General features: G+C 40.8%; 2 protein-coding genes across 6 annotated transcripts in view; both read right to left on the bottom strand.

Moving 5' to 3' along the window:
- The window catches only part of TXNRD1 (thioredoxin reductase 1), a 109819-nt gene that overhangs the window by 35316 nt on the left and 56779 nt on the right, over nt 1–17724 (bottom strand). The gene's annotated exons all lie outside the window — the stretch shown is intronic.
- EID3 (EP300 interacting inhibitor of differentiation 3) lies at nt 7577–9225 on the bottom strand. The gene has a single exon (XM_012554786.2). The coding sequence runs from the start codon at nt 9140–9142 to the stop codon at nt 8039–8041; it is 1104 nt and encodes a 367-aa protein (XP_012410240.1). The 5' UTR covers nt 9143–9225; the 3' UTR covers nt 7577–8038.

Genomic DNA, 17724 nt, shown 5'->3' with positions numbered 1-17724 from the left:
CGTGGCTGCCCCTGGGCAGCATGGCAGGTACACAAGGTGGTTCAGGGGCTGAAGGGAGGACACCTGGAAACCAGCCGCAATGGGGACAAGACGGCATCACCCTGACAGTCTGTATAAAAGGGCTAACAGGGGAGGCTGGTAAGCACAGCCAGTATTCATCACCTGGCATTATGACAGAAACTCCTCCTTCAATACAAGGCACTGTGAGGGGAAAAACAATTTGGTAATAATAACCATGAAGGTCAAAGAATCAATATAAGCTTCAGATAACATTTGTCACTCCTTACTTGGTCTTAAAGAGCAAGAGGCTGATTTGCTGGTTTGACAGAGTTAAATACACGCAAGTAGAGGTTCTTCTGGAAAAATAACATACCACTATTTTTCATCTCAGCCTCATTTTATCGACTTAGCAGCACTGTATCTACTTAGCAGACAGTAACAGAATACAATCACTGGCTGTGGAACTGTAAATGAAAACCAGCCATTCTTGTAACCCTCCCCCACCAAAAGAAAGAAAATGTGTCATCATGCTGAAAAGCCACTCACTCCCTACCATCAATATTTATAATCTGTTCTTTAATGAAATTCTGTTATCAGACCTGGGTTCTTATGGTCCAAGCCTGAAGTCTAATTATATAAGCCAGTGCACAGATTGTACAAAGAAAGCACTGAGTATGTCTGAACATTTTTAACTCTGAAAGGTATACCCAATCAGTCAATTAAGACTACCACACATGGCACCAACAGACACAGGCAACTAAAGCATTCAGTTGACCCCCAAACCAACCATGTGTATGTTTTTATATTTAAACCCTATTTAATGAACTATGAAATCACTGTCATTCAGCTCCAGATAAGTGGTATCTCACCTAAAATATAAGTAAGAGAGTCACGCTAGAGAAGACAGCTCCCCTAGACAGTGTAAGAAGGATGCCCAAACATGGGGTAGGAAGCAGAGAAAAATGTCCCACTCTCCTCCAATTACAATGGCTGGACAAAGTGGCTGCCGACCATAGTGGTTGATGATATAGGGCAGAGTTCTCAAACTTTCTGGTCTCATAACCACTTTACAACTCTTAAATTATTTAGGACCCCAAACAGCTTTTGTTAACATGAATTTTATCTATTAATATTTACTGCATTAGAAATTAAGGAGCCCTGGTGGCACAGTGGTTAAAGCGCTTGGCTGCTAACCAAAACGTTGGCAGATCAAACTCACCAGCTGCTCCAAGGGACAAACATGTGGCAGTTTGCTTCCGTAAAGATTACAGCCTTGGAAACCCTATGGGGTAGGTCTACTCTGTCCTATAGGGTCTCTCTGAGTCGGAATCAACTCAACGGCAACTGGTTTGGTTTGGTGGGTGGCACAGTGGTTAAGCCTTCAGCTGCTAACTAAAAGGTTGGCAGTTCGAACCCACCAGCCGCTCCCTGGGAAAAAGATGTGGCAGTCTGCTTCCATAAAGATTACAGCCTTGGAAACCCTACAGGGCAGTTCTACCCTGTTCTATAAGGTTGCTATGAGTCAGAATTGACTCGACAGCAAAGGGTTTTATATTAGAAATTAAACGGTTAAGAAAAAACTTAAACTATCTGTTAATAAATTTAAAAATAATATACTCATTATGTGTTAACGTAAATGATTGTACAAAAATAATAAGTTTAAATTAATGAGAAGAGTAGCATGTTTTACATCTTTGCATTCTCTTTAATGACTGGCTTAATAAAACAGCTCATTATCTGTTTCCTCATCCCATCTGTTTCAACATCACCTGTTATGTAGAACCTGCACCTAATCCTTAGGAGACTCAATTTTCTAATCTTATAAAATGAAATTAATATACTCCTGGTACAGTGGCTGGTGAGAAAGAAGCTCGTTACTAATTTTCCCCTGCCTGCAAACTCCACTACAGACTCACAAGAAAATGAGAATGAAAAACGGAAACAGCATCTCAGCATCATTAAATTTAATTTTGACCTCAGAGACCCCCCTGAAAGGGTCTGGGGGCAGGGGGGTGGGCAAAGGAACTCAGACCACAGTTTGAGAACCACTGCTATGGGATGTAAGTGTAGACACACAACACCTCACCTGCAGGTATTTGCCTCTTTGTTCACCAGGCTTGCATACTGGATATCCTTCTTTTTCTCCTGTCTGTCTCTCACAGTGATGCCTTCCCCCACCCTCACCCCAGTAAAACATTGCTCCAGACTCCCCAAAAAGGGGACAATACCGAAAGCAATTCAAGTGTGACAGATCTCTTTAAAATTAGAATCAGCAGCCCTGATTCCCACCCCCAAATAGATTGATAGCCTTTGGCCACAGATTTGTACTGAGTTTTCCTACCGTTATACATGGGCTCTGGGAGTCCCTGGGTGGTGCAAATGGTTAAGTGCTCAACTACTAGCTGAAAGGCTGGCGGTTCAAACCCACCCAGAGGCACACTGGAAGAAAGGCCTGGCAATCTGCTTCCAAAAGGTCACAGCCTTGAAAACCCTGTGGAGCGCAGTTCTACTCTGCAACATATGGGGTTGCCATGAGTCAGAATCAACTTGACAACAGGTTATACATGGGCTCCAGAGTCAAACTGGCCTCGGTTAAAATACTTGCTCCACCACTTTCCAGATAAGGTGACTCGGGCTAATCACCTAATCCTTAGGAGACTCAGTTTTCTAATCCTATAAAATGAAGTTAATATACCCCTGCACAGTGGCTGTTAAGAAAGCAGCTCTTTAAGTTACTAATTCTCCCCTTCCAGAAGAAGACAAACTGGCTGGGGCTGAAGCAAGAAGCTTTGGAGTATGTTTTACAGATGTCTCCTGCTTCCCTGTACCACACCTACCCCACCTGAAATGCCCTCTTTCCGTCAAATCCTGACCCAGTAATACAGACTGGCACAATGGGGCATTATAGTATTTCTATTCGATGTACAGAGACACATTATCCTTTCTAAAGCATTCTCGAGTGGTTCTCTTATCAACACTCTAAGACCCCAAACACAAGGACCATTTGTTTCATTAAGTCTTCTTTAAATTTCCAAACATTCTTTTCTTTTTTGCAGCTCCAATAGCACGTTATCAGGGCATTTAGCAGAGACCATATCCGTACCTGAAATGTCCTCTTTTTACACATCAGGCCTTTTATTGCCCTTCAAAATTTAGCTGGAAGCCTTACTGGACAGCACTTCCTCACCACTACTGAGTTGGATGTTTTTCCTCTGAGCACCCACTGTCCCATTAACTCTGTAAGGACAGAGGTCTTGTGTTTCATCTCTGCATTGCCAGTACCAACTTTGCACGTGTGTGACATTCAAAAGTATTTTTAGAATAAAAGACTTGGGTGCTAGCTCCAACTCTGATATGTACACCTAGATGCTGGGCTTCAGTTTTTACATTCATGAAAACAAACGCAGAAAACGCTTGGAAAAAGTACCAACATGTATAGCATAAGTTAGGAACTTGGCTTTAGTCCAAATCTGAACCTGACTTTGCCACTTAAATGTGATCTGGGGCAACTTGCTGAAATTCTCCTGCCTTGAGTTCCTTCTTTGCAAAAATAAAGGTGATAAAACATGTACTTCTTAGGGTTTGTCAGTGAATTAAGTGAGATAATTTGTGTAAAATGCTTAGTACAGTGCCTATCACACAGTATGAATTCAATACATTAACTACTATAGTAAGAACTATAGTAATATCATTGTATCTCAGAAGACCAATTACCAGCTGCCACTGAGTCAACTATGACTCATGGCAACTCCATGTGTGTCAGAGTAGACCCGTGCTCCATAGGGTTCTTAATGGCCAATTTTTCCAAAGTAGATCACAAGCCTTTCTTCCAAGACGGTGGATTCGAACATCCAACCCTTTGGTTAGCAGCCCAGCACGTTAACCTTTACGGTGAGTAGTTGACAGTGTAGGTTTCAGATAGCAAAAGGAGCTGAACAAATATAGATAAGATTTACAGCTACTGCTATAGGAGAATTCATATTCCCCATATTCCAAATGTGCCAAATTGCTTGAATTTCATGCTTTACACCTTATGTGCAAATAAACAGCCTATTTACCTAATGCCATGCAAGCTCACATCTGGGCTATTAAAAAAACAAAAGGAAAAAACAACAAAACCCAGCAGTGATTATATAAACTACAGCAAGTCAAACTGCTTGTTTCCTTTGAAATCTGACTATGTTGCTGACTTACGATGCAGCATCCATTGGAGTTGTTGTACCTCCACCCGATCTTGCTTTGGAGGATTATGGACCAGGAAAGCAATAAAGCTAACTGATGATTTAAATGCTACCAGGCTTTCTGGAACAGACTATGCCCTGGGCCTATGACAGGGGCTAGCAAACTACAGCATGTGGGACAAACCCATCAGGGCTGTTTTGTTGTTGTTGTTTTACAGCCCCTGAGCTAAGTAATGATTCTTACATTCTTAAATGGTTGGGAGGTAGGAGGATGGAAATACCAAAATATTATTATTTCATGATGTGGGAGAATTACAGTATCCATAAATAATTTTATTGAACAGTCACACTCATTCACTACCATAATGCTGTGGCAGTTAAATAGCTCCACCAGAGACCATACGGCCCACCCACAAAGCCTAAAATATTTACTTTTCACAGAAAAAAAAAATTGCCAAACCCGGCCTAAGCAAATACTGAATCGATGGTAATGGGTGATACTACATGAAAAATACCAGATAGTAATACTGAGGTATTACTGCAAATCAAAGAATCATCTTCCTGAACTGCTCGTGGAAATAGAGATGCTACTTTATCTTTCTTCAAGGAACATTATGGAAGGTGATTACCACCATGATGAATTACCTACGTCTTCAACCAGTGTATGTGCCTAAAATATCTAGAGCCAAAGTAGTATTTTAACATTTACTCTGTAGCAAGTATTCTAGTAAATGACTTATGACAAATTTCATTTCAAAAGCCTCCTTCCTTGGAAGGCACTTCCCTTACACCATCCTTTCTGAGGTAGCTCCTCCCCACTATCCAATCAGTTTTTCTTCAGAACCATCATCATTAATGGGAATATTGTTGTCTCCCCCTCCATGGCAGGCTGAATAATGCCCCTAAAGATGTTAAAATCCAAAATCCCCAGAAACTGTGAATGTTACTTTACATAGTAAAAGGGACTTGGCAGATGTAATTAAGGATCTTGAGATGGGAAGATTATTTTGGATTATCCTAGTGGGCCCAATGTAATCACAAGTGCACTTACCAGAAGGGAATCAGAGGGGAGATTTGATTTTAACAGTAGGAGATGGACAGAAGCAAGAGCTGCAGTGGTGTGAGAAATGGGTCACAAGCCAAGGAATGCAGGCAGTCTACAGAAACTGAAAAGAGAAGGAAACTAATCCCCCCTCACCCCCCAGCCTCCAGAAGGAACCAGTCCTGCTGACACCTTGATTTTAGCCCAGTGAGACAGCCCTTGGACTTCTGACCTCCAACTGTAACATAATAAACTGTTGTTTTAAGCCACTACATTTGTGGTAATTTGTTACAACTGCAATAGGAAACTAGTTTTTGTTGTTAGCTGCCATATAGCCTCTAAAATAGAAATTCCATGAGAAATAGGCAACTTTCTGTCCACCACATTATCCCTAGTGTCTAGAGCAGTGCCTTGCACAGTGGGGACTCAAATACTTGCTGAGTAAACTAATGAAGTGCCAATACCGATCACTTCATAATGGATTCCCCAGGACAAATGCAAGGATAAGAGCATAAGGAACCCACATCTAGATTCATTACAGAGATGTCACCAGAGGTGACATCATTAAATTTGTTGATCCTGATCTACAGGGTGGAGCACCAACATGAGTGACCACAACAAGCCAGATTCAGTGCTGGATGTTTTATTTAATTTAACCCATTTAATCTTCTCAGCAAAGTCTTCCAAATAGATGTCATTCCCATTTCACATACAAGACAATATAAAAACTTGCCCATGAGCCAAGAATGGAATCCAAAGTCTGTACTATTACAAATTTCTTGCTTTTTTCACTATACTACACCCATTAATTCACATTTAAAGTCCCATAAATTTTCTAAATGAATTTCTAATTTCTTACTACAAACTTGAAATAGGTATTATTCACACAATGAAGTTCTAGTTTTAAAGAAATCCTATAATACTAAAGTTAATTTTATTAAACCTGCAAATTTTAAATCACTCTCTATAGTGCAAAACCAACAGATTTGTAGTTTGGCTCACACCTAATCTCTACAACCAAACTTGTATCTCTCCACTGCTCAATTCTCCTTTTTTCTTCAATGTAAGCAGTCACTTTAATTTCAAAGTGATGAGGCAAGTTATGTGTTGTGACCACCAGTACAAGTAAGTGGTCAACTTGATTTATATTTTAACAGCTATAAATTAAGGCCCCAAAAATTACCACCCCCAAAAATCTTCATTCTCCACTAATGCTTCTAGTCATCAGTAAGTGCCAAATATTCCTAGTAAAGAAACTAAGGCATTGAATAGGGCAATCTGGTAGCAATCAAGGAACTGAGGCAGGGTCTTTTTCTACCAGTAAGAACAGCTTTTCCTCCAACAGCAGGTCTCTGGAAAGCCCAAGAAACTTGGCTGGTAGACATGCTGAAGTGAGGATCAGTGCAGTCAAATGATGCTTCCACTGACTGCTAAATCAAAGGCGAGAGACTGGGAAGGATTAGCACTCCTTCACATGAGGAAAGGGAAGGAATGACTACTTCAGTAAATAACTGAAAGTTTTGTTTTTGCTAAAAATTCTCACTATTCCTGGTGAAGAAGCGTCCTCCACACACACATAAAATCCTTCCTCCTCAATCCTGGTGTCATTCTATTAGTCTGTGGATCTCCCTCACCTATACCACACTGGAATCAGCGTGATAGTTTTAGAGTTTATCACTCCTGCTACGCGTAACAGACACTTATCTACTTGCCAAATAATAGATGTTTAATGGCAAAATTCCATAACTACCAAAGACTGGGCTCCTACAGGGATTAGGAAAAGCTTATGGTATGCTCACTGAATCTTCAAAAATTGTTTTAACGACCCACACTTTCAACAGTGACCTCCAAACAAGGTTGCAATTTTTATTTTTAAAATGCAAGCAACAAAAAGAAATGTATACCAAATGAAGAACATTTGGATAAATTAATCAGTAATTTTCACTTAAACAGAGATTTAACCATACTGTCTCCCAGGCATTTAAAGACCTATTAAGATGCAGAATAAAATCGGGACAAATATTCAAAGCTGTTACAAGATGAACATCACTGATTCTGAATGACACTCTATGTACTAGCAGAAATTACAAATGCAAACTAGGAGGAGCCAGAGAAGAAAAAGTGGAAAAAATATTTAACCAAGTAGATACAGCCTATAACTGGACTTTAAAAGATCTTGTGTCAGCCTGTCCCATCTTCTCTAATTCCTACTCATCCTTCAGCACTTAGTTCATGCCCTACCTTCTGCGGTAAAGATACTCTTACGTTTGAGTCCAAGCACAGGTGAAACTGTTTAGAATCTGGGCACCACTCATAGATATACCAAATACTTTCTGTAATGAAGCATATGATCTTTTTTTTTTTTTACAGTCCTAACACTGCATATTCACTGTCCTGCAATGTCTGGGCTAACAATTTTTCTAACCCATTCTTCCCCCAACCTGGTTAGAAGCCCCTATGTCCTCTTAGGTCCCAGTGAGAGGAAGCAATGCACATATCATGCAGCATCGTAAATGGATTTTACACTACCAAATGTTTTAATTTATGAAATTCAGAACTTATTTTTGTTAATATGATCTCAAAGAGCATTTGAAAATACTTTCCCATGAACACACTAGCGAATTTTCTTTAATAATGGATCACAACAACTTTATAAACTAAGAAAAATACATTAAATAAAACAATTTCTGATGTTCTTGAAAATAACTTTTTTTCACTTTACAAGAGACACAATATATGCATGTTTGAATTTTACTCTTCATTTTGAAACTCTAGAAAAACCACAAAATGCAGCCTATACTAAGGACAAAAATCTTTACTGTAAGTTTGTGATCATAGCCTCTGAAATTTCAAAAGTCGCCACAATATTTTTCCAGTCCTGTAAACTCAAAGATATAACTCCTTGTCTCCTGCCATGGGAACTGGAATCATATCCCTCATCCATTTGGTTATTATTAATTGGCTCTAATATTGGCAACCTGTCTTGGTCAAGACTTATTCTTGCAAAACCATCCCTTATGATGAAAGAAACATAAAATATATTCTCCACAGTGCGAGAAAAAGAGTGTGGATCAACCACAAACTCAAAATAGGACACAGGAGAATCAGGATACTTTCTAAAGTAGGTTTGCAACAATCCCAAGATTCTCTCTACTTCTTTTTCTGTTGCTTCCTGATTACCATTCAGGTCCATCTTCCTCAACTTTGTAGGCATATCGCCATTTTCTTCCATGCTGCAAACTCTTTTCCGTTGTCGTGGCTTTGGTGCAGAAGGCTCTGACTTGAATGACCCAAAAATAAAGTGGAACGTTTCAGCTCGCAATGTCCAGGATGTTGCTTCCTTCTGTACCTTCTCCCAGAAGGAAAGAGCTATGCTATCATCAAAATCACCTAACTCATCACGTTCCTCTTCCAGCCAATTTAGACCCACAAATATACACAGATAGTCACGAAACGCTCCTTGATTAAAAAAGCTCATATCACAGTTTAACTGCTTTGCTTTTTCTTTACCCAAATCAGAAGCCAAAACAAGAAACTGGGCATCGAGGGCTGCTTCTCTTGTTCGGCTCACTTCATCAAACAAGACATTAGCTTCTTCAAGCGCTTCGGTTAACGACTCACTCGCCGTATTCACTATGTCATCACGTTGCTGCTGGACATTATACATGAGCTGCCGGTACTGTTTGCGGATACTGCGACATTTCTCTTCGTCAGCCACAAGCCGTAGGAGGACTGGATCTATGCGTACCTCCCCAAAGCTGAAGCGGTTAGAGCAGCCATCAGCCCCCACCGCCACCACCACATTCATCGAGTCTTGCTCCTCCGCACGTTTCAGGGGGTACTCACTGCCGGTGATGGGCAGGACTGGCTCCTCTTTTTTTTCATCGCCTCCCCTCAGGGAATCTTTTTCATTAGACATGTCAGCAACTGATGGCGCTCAGCTAACGGCTTTTATGTTTCCGACGACGGCGACGGAAACCAGCTGACCGTTCAACCCGAAATGTATGACTGCCCATGCGCACTAGCTACCGACTCCGCTCGACCCTGCCCTCCCCGGTTGGCGCAGGTGGTGACGTCACTAGCCACCCGCTCCGCTCCGCCCCACCCCAACCCGTACACACGCGCAGAACCTTGGTGGCTTTCGCCAGAAGGCCCACAGCCTCTGCACCGAACACGACGCAATTATCGGGACCAGCCACACTTTGCAGTCGGCGGGGGTGGGGGGGAACATTGCCGGCAAGTCGATTCCAACTCATAGCGACCCCATTGGATAGAACAGAACTGCCCCATAGGGTTTCTAAGGAGCAACTGGTGGATTCGAACTGCTGACCCTTTGATTAGCAGCCATAGCTCCTAACCACTGCATCACCAGGGCTCCACCCGCTCAAAGGACGACTTGTATTTCAGCGTTTACTCATAGTGTAACAACTTTTAAAGAAACACGTTTGGACATTCTTATGACAAAATTTTGGGGGGACTGATAGTCCGCGCTTTGAAACAGTCGCTGCGATACACTGCAGTTAGGCTGACCTACGTTTTTCTTAATTACTATGATTAAAAGTTGCCTTTTTTAAAGAACGAGACTAAAAGATTATAAACTACTTGTGAGGTCAAGGACCATGAACAGGCCAACACTCAGGGTTCATTTGCAAAGGGGTTGTTTGGAACTTGGTAAAGATACCATACAGATGTAAACAGTGTTAATTATCTTCGAAGGCCCTCAAAAGCCAAAACCCCCTGCAACCCTACCCATAATGAAGCTCTAAGGAGGGGAGATAGGGGCTACTGTCCACCCGGGTCAGTGCGCAGGGGGAGGGGGGAGGAGGCCACGTCGTTACTCAAGTAATCTTTGGTTCTCCACCACCCAAAAGTAAAAGAGTAGCATAGGTGGAGTCCTCTGCTAAACAGCTGTTTGTTTTTTTTTTTTTTTTGGAAGTTTGCTAAAGGCTACCCATTCTAAATGGGCAGTAAGCATGTACCCTAAAAGGTAAGCAAAGAGCCTGCTTGTACAATGGTTATAGCGCCGAGCTGCTAACCCCAAAGAAAGGTCGGCGGTTGCCACTCAGCCAGTGAAAAGACCTGGCAATCTGCTGCCATAAAGATTAAACCAAAAAACCCACTGCCATGGAGTCCATTCCGACTCATCCAAAAAACCCACTGCCGAGTCCATTCTGACTTAGAGCGACCCTACAGGGCAGAGTAGAACTGCCCCGTAGGGTTAAGGAAGCAGACTGCCGAATCTTTCTCCCGTGGAGCAGCTGCTAGGTTCGAATCACCGACCTTTTGGTTAAAAGCCAAGCACTTCAACCAATGCACCACCAGGACTCCCTGCCATACAGATTACAGCCTAGGAAACCCTATGGGGCAGTTCTACTCCGTCATATAGGGTCGCTGTGAGTTGAAATTAACTCCACGGCACACAATAACAACAAAAGGTGAGCAAAGCTATGAGAATTTTAAGCACAATCTGTTCTAAGGGCATGAAAGCAAACAGTGTAAATCTGTAACTAATATACATGGAAAATTCACTCAGTAGTTCAGTGGAGTCACTGGAAATTCACATACATAACACTGGGAAGAAATTCATTTTGGTTTTAAGAAGAACACACACAACTCAACTTGTCCTTCCAAAAACAAAACAAAATGTGAACCACACTGCACCAGTTAATAGCTGGCTTCACAGGACCAGGAAGTAAATTAGCTTCTAGACTGGTTGGTTCCTTTTCCTTTGGTATTAGCATAAAGTTTCTTGCCAAGGCACGAACAGCACAACCTAGTATTGGATTAATCCAAAACCCTTCTGGTACCACTATTTGTCCAAAATTATTTTTTAAGTAGGGGTGATTCAGGAAGAAACATAAGCGTTTGTCAAAAACACTGTGTATGTGTGTGTGTGTCCCTCCCCTATTAGACAGTTAGCTTCTCAAAAGCAAGTACTTAGTTTTAAATCTTCCAAGCATAGCTGTTTTCACATGGAAGCACTCAAGTACGCACTGAATAAATAAATGAATGTTGATTAAAAACTCTGTTCCAGTATCTATTAGAAGTTATATGGGACCAAAATTAAGTTCACAGATTAGCGGAAGGTAATAGATCCTACACCCAGGAAGTTAAATTAGACTGCTTTTCAGAAAAAAGTCAGCCTACCCTACTCTGAAATAAAGGAAAAACCAAAGAAAAACAAAGTTGGGACCCATGATCATTAAATCCTTAAAGAGACATATTTTCCCAAGTCTGGCAAATTACAAAATAATGTTTACACCTGTTTTAAATATTAGGTAAAAACATATAGTTAAGAATTCCAAGACCCTCAAACTAAAAAGAAATTTGTTCTTGGTTGACCATATTCTTGGGAGTTGAGAGTTCCATGCTACTGGTATGCACTTTAAATTCAATAAAAGTAGTCTATATTAAAAAACAAACAAACAAACAAACAAACAAAAAAAAAAACTCCAAAAGTCAGTCAACCTCCTGCCGGAGGTGTTCTATTTTCTCCTCGCTTAGAGGACGGAAAACAGGCTGACACCAATGTGCTCCATACAGAGCCTTTCATTTCAGAATTTCCAAACGCTTTAGAAAAATTAAATTCTCCCAACTGACTTAGAAAGTATGAGTAATACCATTTACAGGGATTTCCCAGGAGATAACAGCCCACACAATTTGCTCGAAGCCATAGAACACATCAAGGCAAGCATCTTGATTATGCTGTGAATTCCAGGGCAGAATTCATTCCATGCTAGGTCCCTGACACCAAGAACCTTAGTAATTTGCAACTTAGATCAACCTCAGAAAGTACTACTTGTATTATATTCTTTCTTGCTTATCTGCCTTTAGACCACAGGGTTTTAAATGTTGCTACAAGGTAGAACAATCTCAAATCTAATGATTTTCCTCTAGTCATTTAAAGAATGGGATTTCTGTGCTTATGAATCCGTAAATCACTGAACAGCTCAATCTTCTCTACAATACCTGTGCCATTTTTATTTCTTTGGTAGTTTGCCTATTTGCTAAGTTTATAAGTAAACAGCAAGCTATCTACCTACCGCACAAAATAAGACATTAGCTAAATAGAATGTTAACTTTAGATGCAAACTTTAAGGACTCACACACATTGCCATACCTAGCATAAACTGTGCTCTTTTCCCACGTTCTCGTCTAGTCTTTATTCATGTCATCACTTTTTGGTATACATGTCTTAACGTCTACCACCCATACTCACAGAGTAGATTTTTACATTGGGCCTTTTTTTTTTTTTTAATAAACATTCTGCCTTTTTCCAACTATCAGATATAAAGGTAATTTGTTTTATCATGAAAGTGAATAACTCTGCATTTGCAACGAAGTAAAAATACTCATACGTGTAAACAAGGACACTACCGCATGTCTCTTGTACTGTGGTGGCTTGTGTGTTGCTGTGCTGCTGGAAGCTTTGCCACTGGGGTATTTCAAATACCAGAAGAGTCACCCTTGGTGGACAGGTTTCAGCAGAGCTTCCAGACTAAGAAAGACTAGGAAGAAGGACCTGGCAGGATACTTCTGAAAAAACTGGCCAGTGAAAACCTTACGAACAGCAGGGAAACACTGCCAAAAGATGAGCCTCTCGGGTTAAAAGACACTGAAAATTTGACGGGGGGAAGAGCTGTCTCCTCAAGGTAGAGTCGACCTTAATGGCGCAGATGGAGTCAAGCTTTTTGGATCTTCATATGCTGTTGTGGCATGACTCAAAAATGAGAAGAAACAGCTGCAAACATTCATTAGTAATCGGAAAGTGGAACGTACGAAGTATGAATCTAGGAAGGCTGGAAGCTGTCAAAAATGAAATGGAATGTCTTAAAGTACAACAAGAAAATAAAAATTAAAAAAAAATGAAATGGAACGTATAAAATCAATATCCTAGGCATTAGTGAGCTGAATGGACTGGTATTGGCCATTTTGAATCAGACAATCATATGGTATACCATACAGGAATGACAAATTGAAGAGGAATGGTGTTGTGTTCATCATCAAAAAAAAAAACATTTCCAGATCTATACTGAACTACAATGTTATAAGTAATAGGATAATATCTATACACCTATTAGGAAGACATGTTAATACGACTATAATTCAAATTTATGCACCAACCACTAAGGTCAAACATGAAGAAACTGAAGATTTTTGCCACTTCTACAGTCTGCAAATGATCGAACATGAAATTGATGTATTGATAATTACTGGCGACTGGAATGCAAAAGTTGGAAACAAAGAAGAAGGACTGGTAGTTGAAAAATATGGTCTCAGTGATAGATATGACACCAGAGATTGCATGATAGAATTTTACAAGACCAACGACTTCTTCACTGCAAATACCATTTTTCAATAACATAAATGGTGACTATACACGTAGACCTTGCCAGATGAATACACAGAAATCAAATCGACTACATCTGTGGAAAGAGACAATGGAAAAGCTCAATATCATCAATCAGAACAAGGCCAAGGGCCGACTGTGGAACAGACCATCAATTGTTCATGTGCAATTTCAAGTTGAAGTTGAATTTAGAGACCATCTCAAGAATAGATTTCATGCATTGAACACTAATGACCAAAGGCCAAACGATATGTAGGATGACATAAAGGACATTATACATGAAGAAAGCAATAGGTCATTGAAAAGAAAGAAAAGACCAAAATGAATGTCAGAAGAGACTCTGAAACTTGATCTTGAAAGTCCAGTAGCTAAAATAAAAAGAAGAAATGATGAAGTAGAAGAGCTGAACAGAAGATTTCAAAGGGTGGCTCGAGAACACAAAGCAAAGTATTATGATAAAATGTGCAAAGAACTGGAGTTAGAAAACCAAAAGGGAAGAACAACATGCTCAGCATTTCTCAACCTGAAAGAACTGAAGAAAACATTCAAGCCTCAAGTTGCAGAAGTGAAGGATTCTACTGGAAAAATACTAAACAACCCAGGAAGCATCAAAAGAAGATGGAAGAAATACAGACAGTCAGGGCGGGGCCAAGATGGCGGAGTAGTCAGACGCTTCTGGTGGACCCTCTTACAACAAAGACCCGAAAAAACAAATGAATCGATAATATATGGCCATCTGGGAGCCCTGAAAATCAAAAGCAGAGCTGAGGAACCAGACTGAGTTGCAGGGGGAGGGAGAGACGGTCTGGAAGCACCAAGGAGCTGCCAGACCTGACCCAGTGAGACCATTAGCCCTTCAGGCCTGAGCAGCTCAGCCTGAAAAGCTTCAAAGGTGCCAATAATCGGGGGTAAGCAGTGAGGCAGGCAAGCAGCCACGCTCAGGAGATGCGTTTTCCACACCGGGAGAGACCCAGCACCAGAGAGTCTACACAGCCACTCAGGACCAGTGAGAAGCAGCCCTGGACTAGCAAAAGATAAGTAATTGCCTATGGCCTACCGCGTGGATCAAAAACACCCCACTTAGGGAAAAACCTCTCTCCTATTTCCCTCGCCACTCCCTGCTCTGCACTGGGTCCCAGACTAGCTTAAGCAATTGCCCAGTCCCCTGGGCTGGAAGTAGGATCTGTCACACGCCCGGAGCCATTCTCCCTGCATTGGAGAGTGAACAAATTAACAAACAGGAAAAAATAAACTGCAGGCTCCCCTAAGCAAGGAACCAAGGGTAGGCACAGCTCCTTCGCCTAGGCACAGGCATAAGGGATCCGCAGACTTTGAGTGCCTTTCCCCCTGCATAGGCTTGTGTGGGCCCATCTCAACAGCATAGGCCCTGATTACAACACTACAACAGGGTATATACTGGAACTCTAACTTCAGTTGTTTCAGCTGTGAAGTGGCAGGTTCTTGACATTTGACCTACTCTGCTCATTAAGCGGGGTCTTCACCTACCCACATCAGGGGCCTCAGGACTGGTGGCTCCACCCATGCCACCTAGCCACCTGCCATAGGGACCCTGAATAAGAGGTGCCCCCAGTCCTTACAGCCAACAGCATTAGATGCTCACCGTTCGGCTGCAAAACCCACCCACCTACGCGCTCTAGGCAACAGGGACACGCCTTCCTCCTGGACACTCAGGGGCGGCTGTCAGCCCCTGCCTTGCTCAGAGTGTGTCCCCCTGTTGCAGCCAGATGCCTCTGACTACACCAATCACCCATGCCTGTCTAGGACTGTAAGTGAGAGGCTACACCACACACTCGGTGGCTATCTACCTCAGCACCTGAGTTGAAGCCATACAGGAGGATTGGGTGGACTACTGAGCTCACGTACCTAACAGATCTAACCACCTGGTGACAGGACACTAGAGCTTCAAAGGTGCCAATAATCAAAATAGCTCATATGAGCAGCCTATCTGGGCATATCAAAACAAGAAGCGAGGACACAGTAAGCAAACATAAAATAAATATAATAACTTATTGAGGGCTCGGAGACAACCGTCAATATCAGATCACATAAACAGGCACTCCATGATGGCTTCAGCAAGCTCCCAAACACAAGAATCTAGAAATTTTCCAGAAGAGGAATATTTCTTGGAATTACCAGAGGCAGAATACAAATATTAATATACAGAATTCTTCAAAAAATTAGGAAGAAAATTAATCAAAATGCAGAACACGCAATAGAGGAACTTAAAAAGATTAGAGAAGAGCATAACGACAAATTTAACAAGCTGCAAGAATCCAAAGACAGACAGCAATCAGAAATCCAGAAGATTGACAATAAAATTTCAGAATTAGACAACTCAACAGCAAGTCACAGGAGCAGAACTGAGGCAGTGGAAGTCAGAATTAGTGAGACTGAAGATACAGCACTTGACACCAACTTATTTGAGGAAAAGTCCGATAAAAGGATTAAAATGAAGAAACCCTAAGAATTATGTGAGACTGTATCAAGAGGAATAACCTCCGAGTGGTAACAGAAAATACAGAGCGAATTGTTGAAGATTTGTTGGCAGAAACCTTCCCTGGTATCGTGAAAGATGACAAGATATCAATCCAAGATGGTCATTGAACCCCACATAAAGCAGATCCCAAAAGAAAGTTGCCAAGACATATTATAATAAAACTTGCCAAAACCAAAGATAAAGAGAATTTTAAGAGCGGCTACGGATAAATGAAAAGTCTTCTACAAAGGACAGTCAATAAGAATAAGCTCGGACTACTCAGCAGAAACCATGCAGGCAAGAAGGCAATGGGATGACATACATAAAGCCTTGACAGAAAAAAACTGCCAGCTAAGAATTATATATCCAGCAAAACTGTCTCTCAAATATGATGGCGTAATTAGGGCATTTCCAGATAAACGGAAGTTTAAGGAATTTGCGAAAACCAAACCAAAATTACAAGAAATACTAAAGGAAGTCCTCCGATTAGAAAATCAGTAACATCAGATAACAACCCAAGACTAGAACACAGGACAGAGCAATCAGGTATCAACCCAGATAGGGAAGGCACAAAAGTAAATCAAAGCTAAACACTGAAAATAGGGAAACAGATGTCAATATGTAAAAGATGACAACATCAAAAAAGAGGGACTTAAAAAATGTAGACACAGATTTTGATATAGAGAGGAGGAAGTCAAGTCGATATAAAGAAATAAAAGACTGGTATAAACTTAGAAACATAGGGGTAAATATTAAGGTAACCACAAAGGAAACTAACAATCCTACAAGTTGAAATAAAAAACTAGAAAAATATGAAGACTCAGCAAACACAAAATCAACAACGAAAAAGATGAAAAGAAAATACATAAAGAAAAATGACTTAGCATAAAAAATTAAGTGGAACAAAGAAACTGAACAACACACAGAAAATGACATCAAAATGACAAAACTAAACTCATACCTATCAATAATTACACAGACTGTAAATGGACTAAATGCACCAATAAAGAGAGAGAGTGACAGACTGGATAAAAAAACAGAACCCATCTATATGCTGCCTACGAGAGACACACCTTGGACTTAAAGACACAAACTAAAATTCAAAGTATGTAAAAAAATATATCAAACAAAGAACACTCAAAAAGAGGAGGAGTGGCAATATTAATCTCTGACAAAATAGACTTTAAAGTAAAATCCACCAAAAGGATAAGGAAGGACACTATATAATGATTAAAGGGTCAACACACCAGGAGGACATAACTATAAGAAATATTAACACACCCAGCAACAGGGCTCCAAAATACATAAAACAAACTCTAACAGCACTGAAAAGAAAGATAGACAGCTCCACAATAGTAGTAGGAGACTTCAACACACCACTCTCGGTGAAGGACAGAACATCCAGAAAGAAGCTCAGCAAAGACACGGAAGAGCTAAATGCTACAATCAGCCAACCTGATCTCACAACATAACCGAACACTCCACCCAACAGCAGCCAAGTATACTTTCTTTTCCAATGCACGTGGAACATTCTCCAGAATAGACCACATATTAGGCCATAAAGCAAGCCTTAACAAAATCTAAAACACAGAAATATGACAAAGTATCTTTTCTGACTGTAAGGCCATAAAAATAGAAATCAATAACAGAAAAA

Source organism: Trichechus manatus, unplaced genomic scaffold (genome assembly GCF_000243295.1).
Source record: "Trichechus manatus latirostris isolate Lorelei unplaced genomic scaffold, TriManLat1.0 scaffold00027, whole genome shotgun sequence".
Classification (NCBI taxonomy): domain Eukaryota; kingdom Metazoa; phylum Chordata; class Mammalia; order Sirenia; family Trichechidae; genus Trichechus; species Trichechus manatus.
Note: the sequence above shows the minus strand (reverse complement) of the source record. Positions and strands in the feature narration are given on the sequence as shown.

Bases quoted from the DNA above. Each gene is read 5' to 3' on its own strand.
- EID3 (XM_012554786.2), bottom strand. From the start codon at position 9,142: ATGTCTAATGAAAAAGATTCCCTGAGGGGAGGCGATGAAAAAAAAGAG.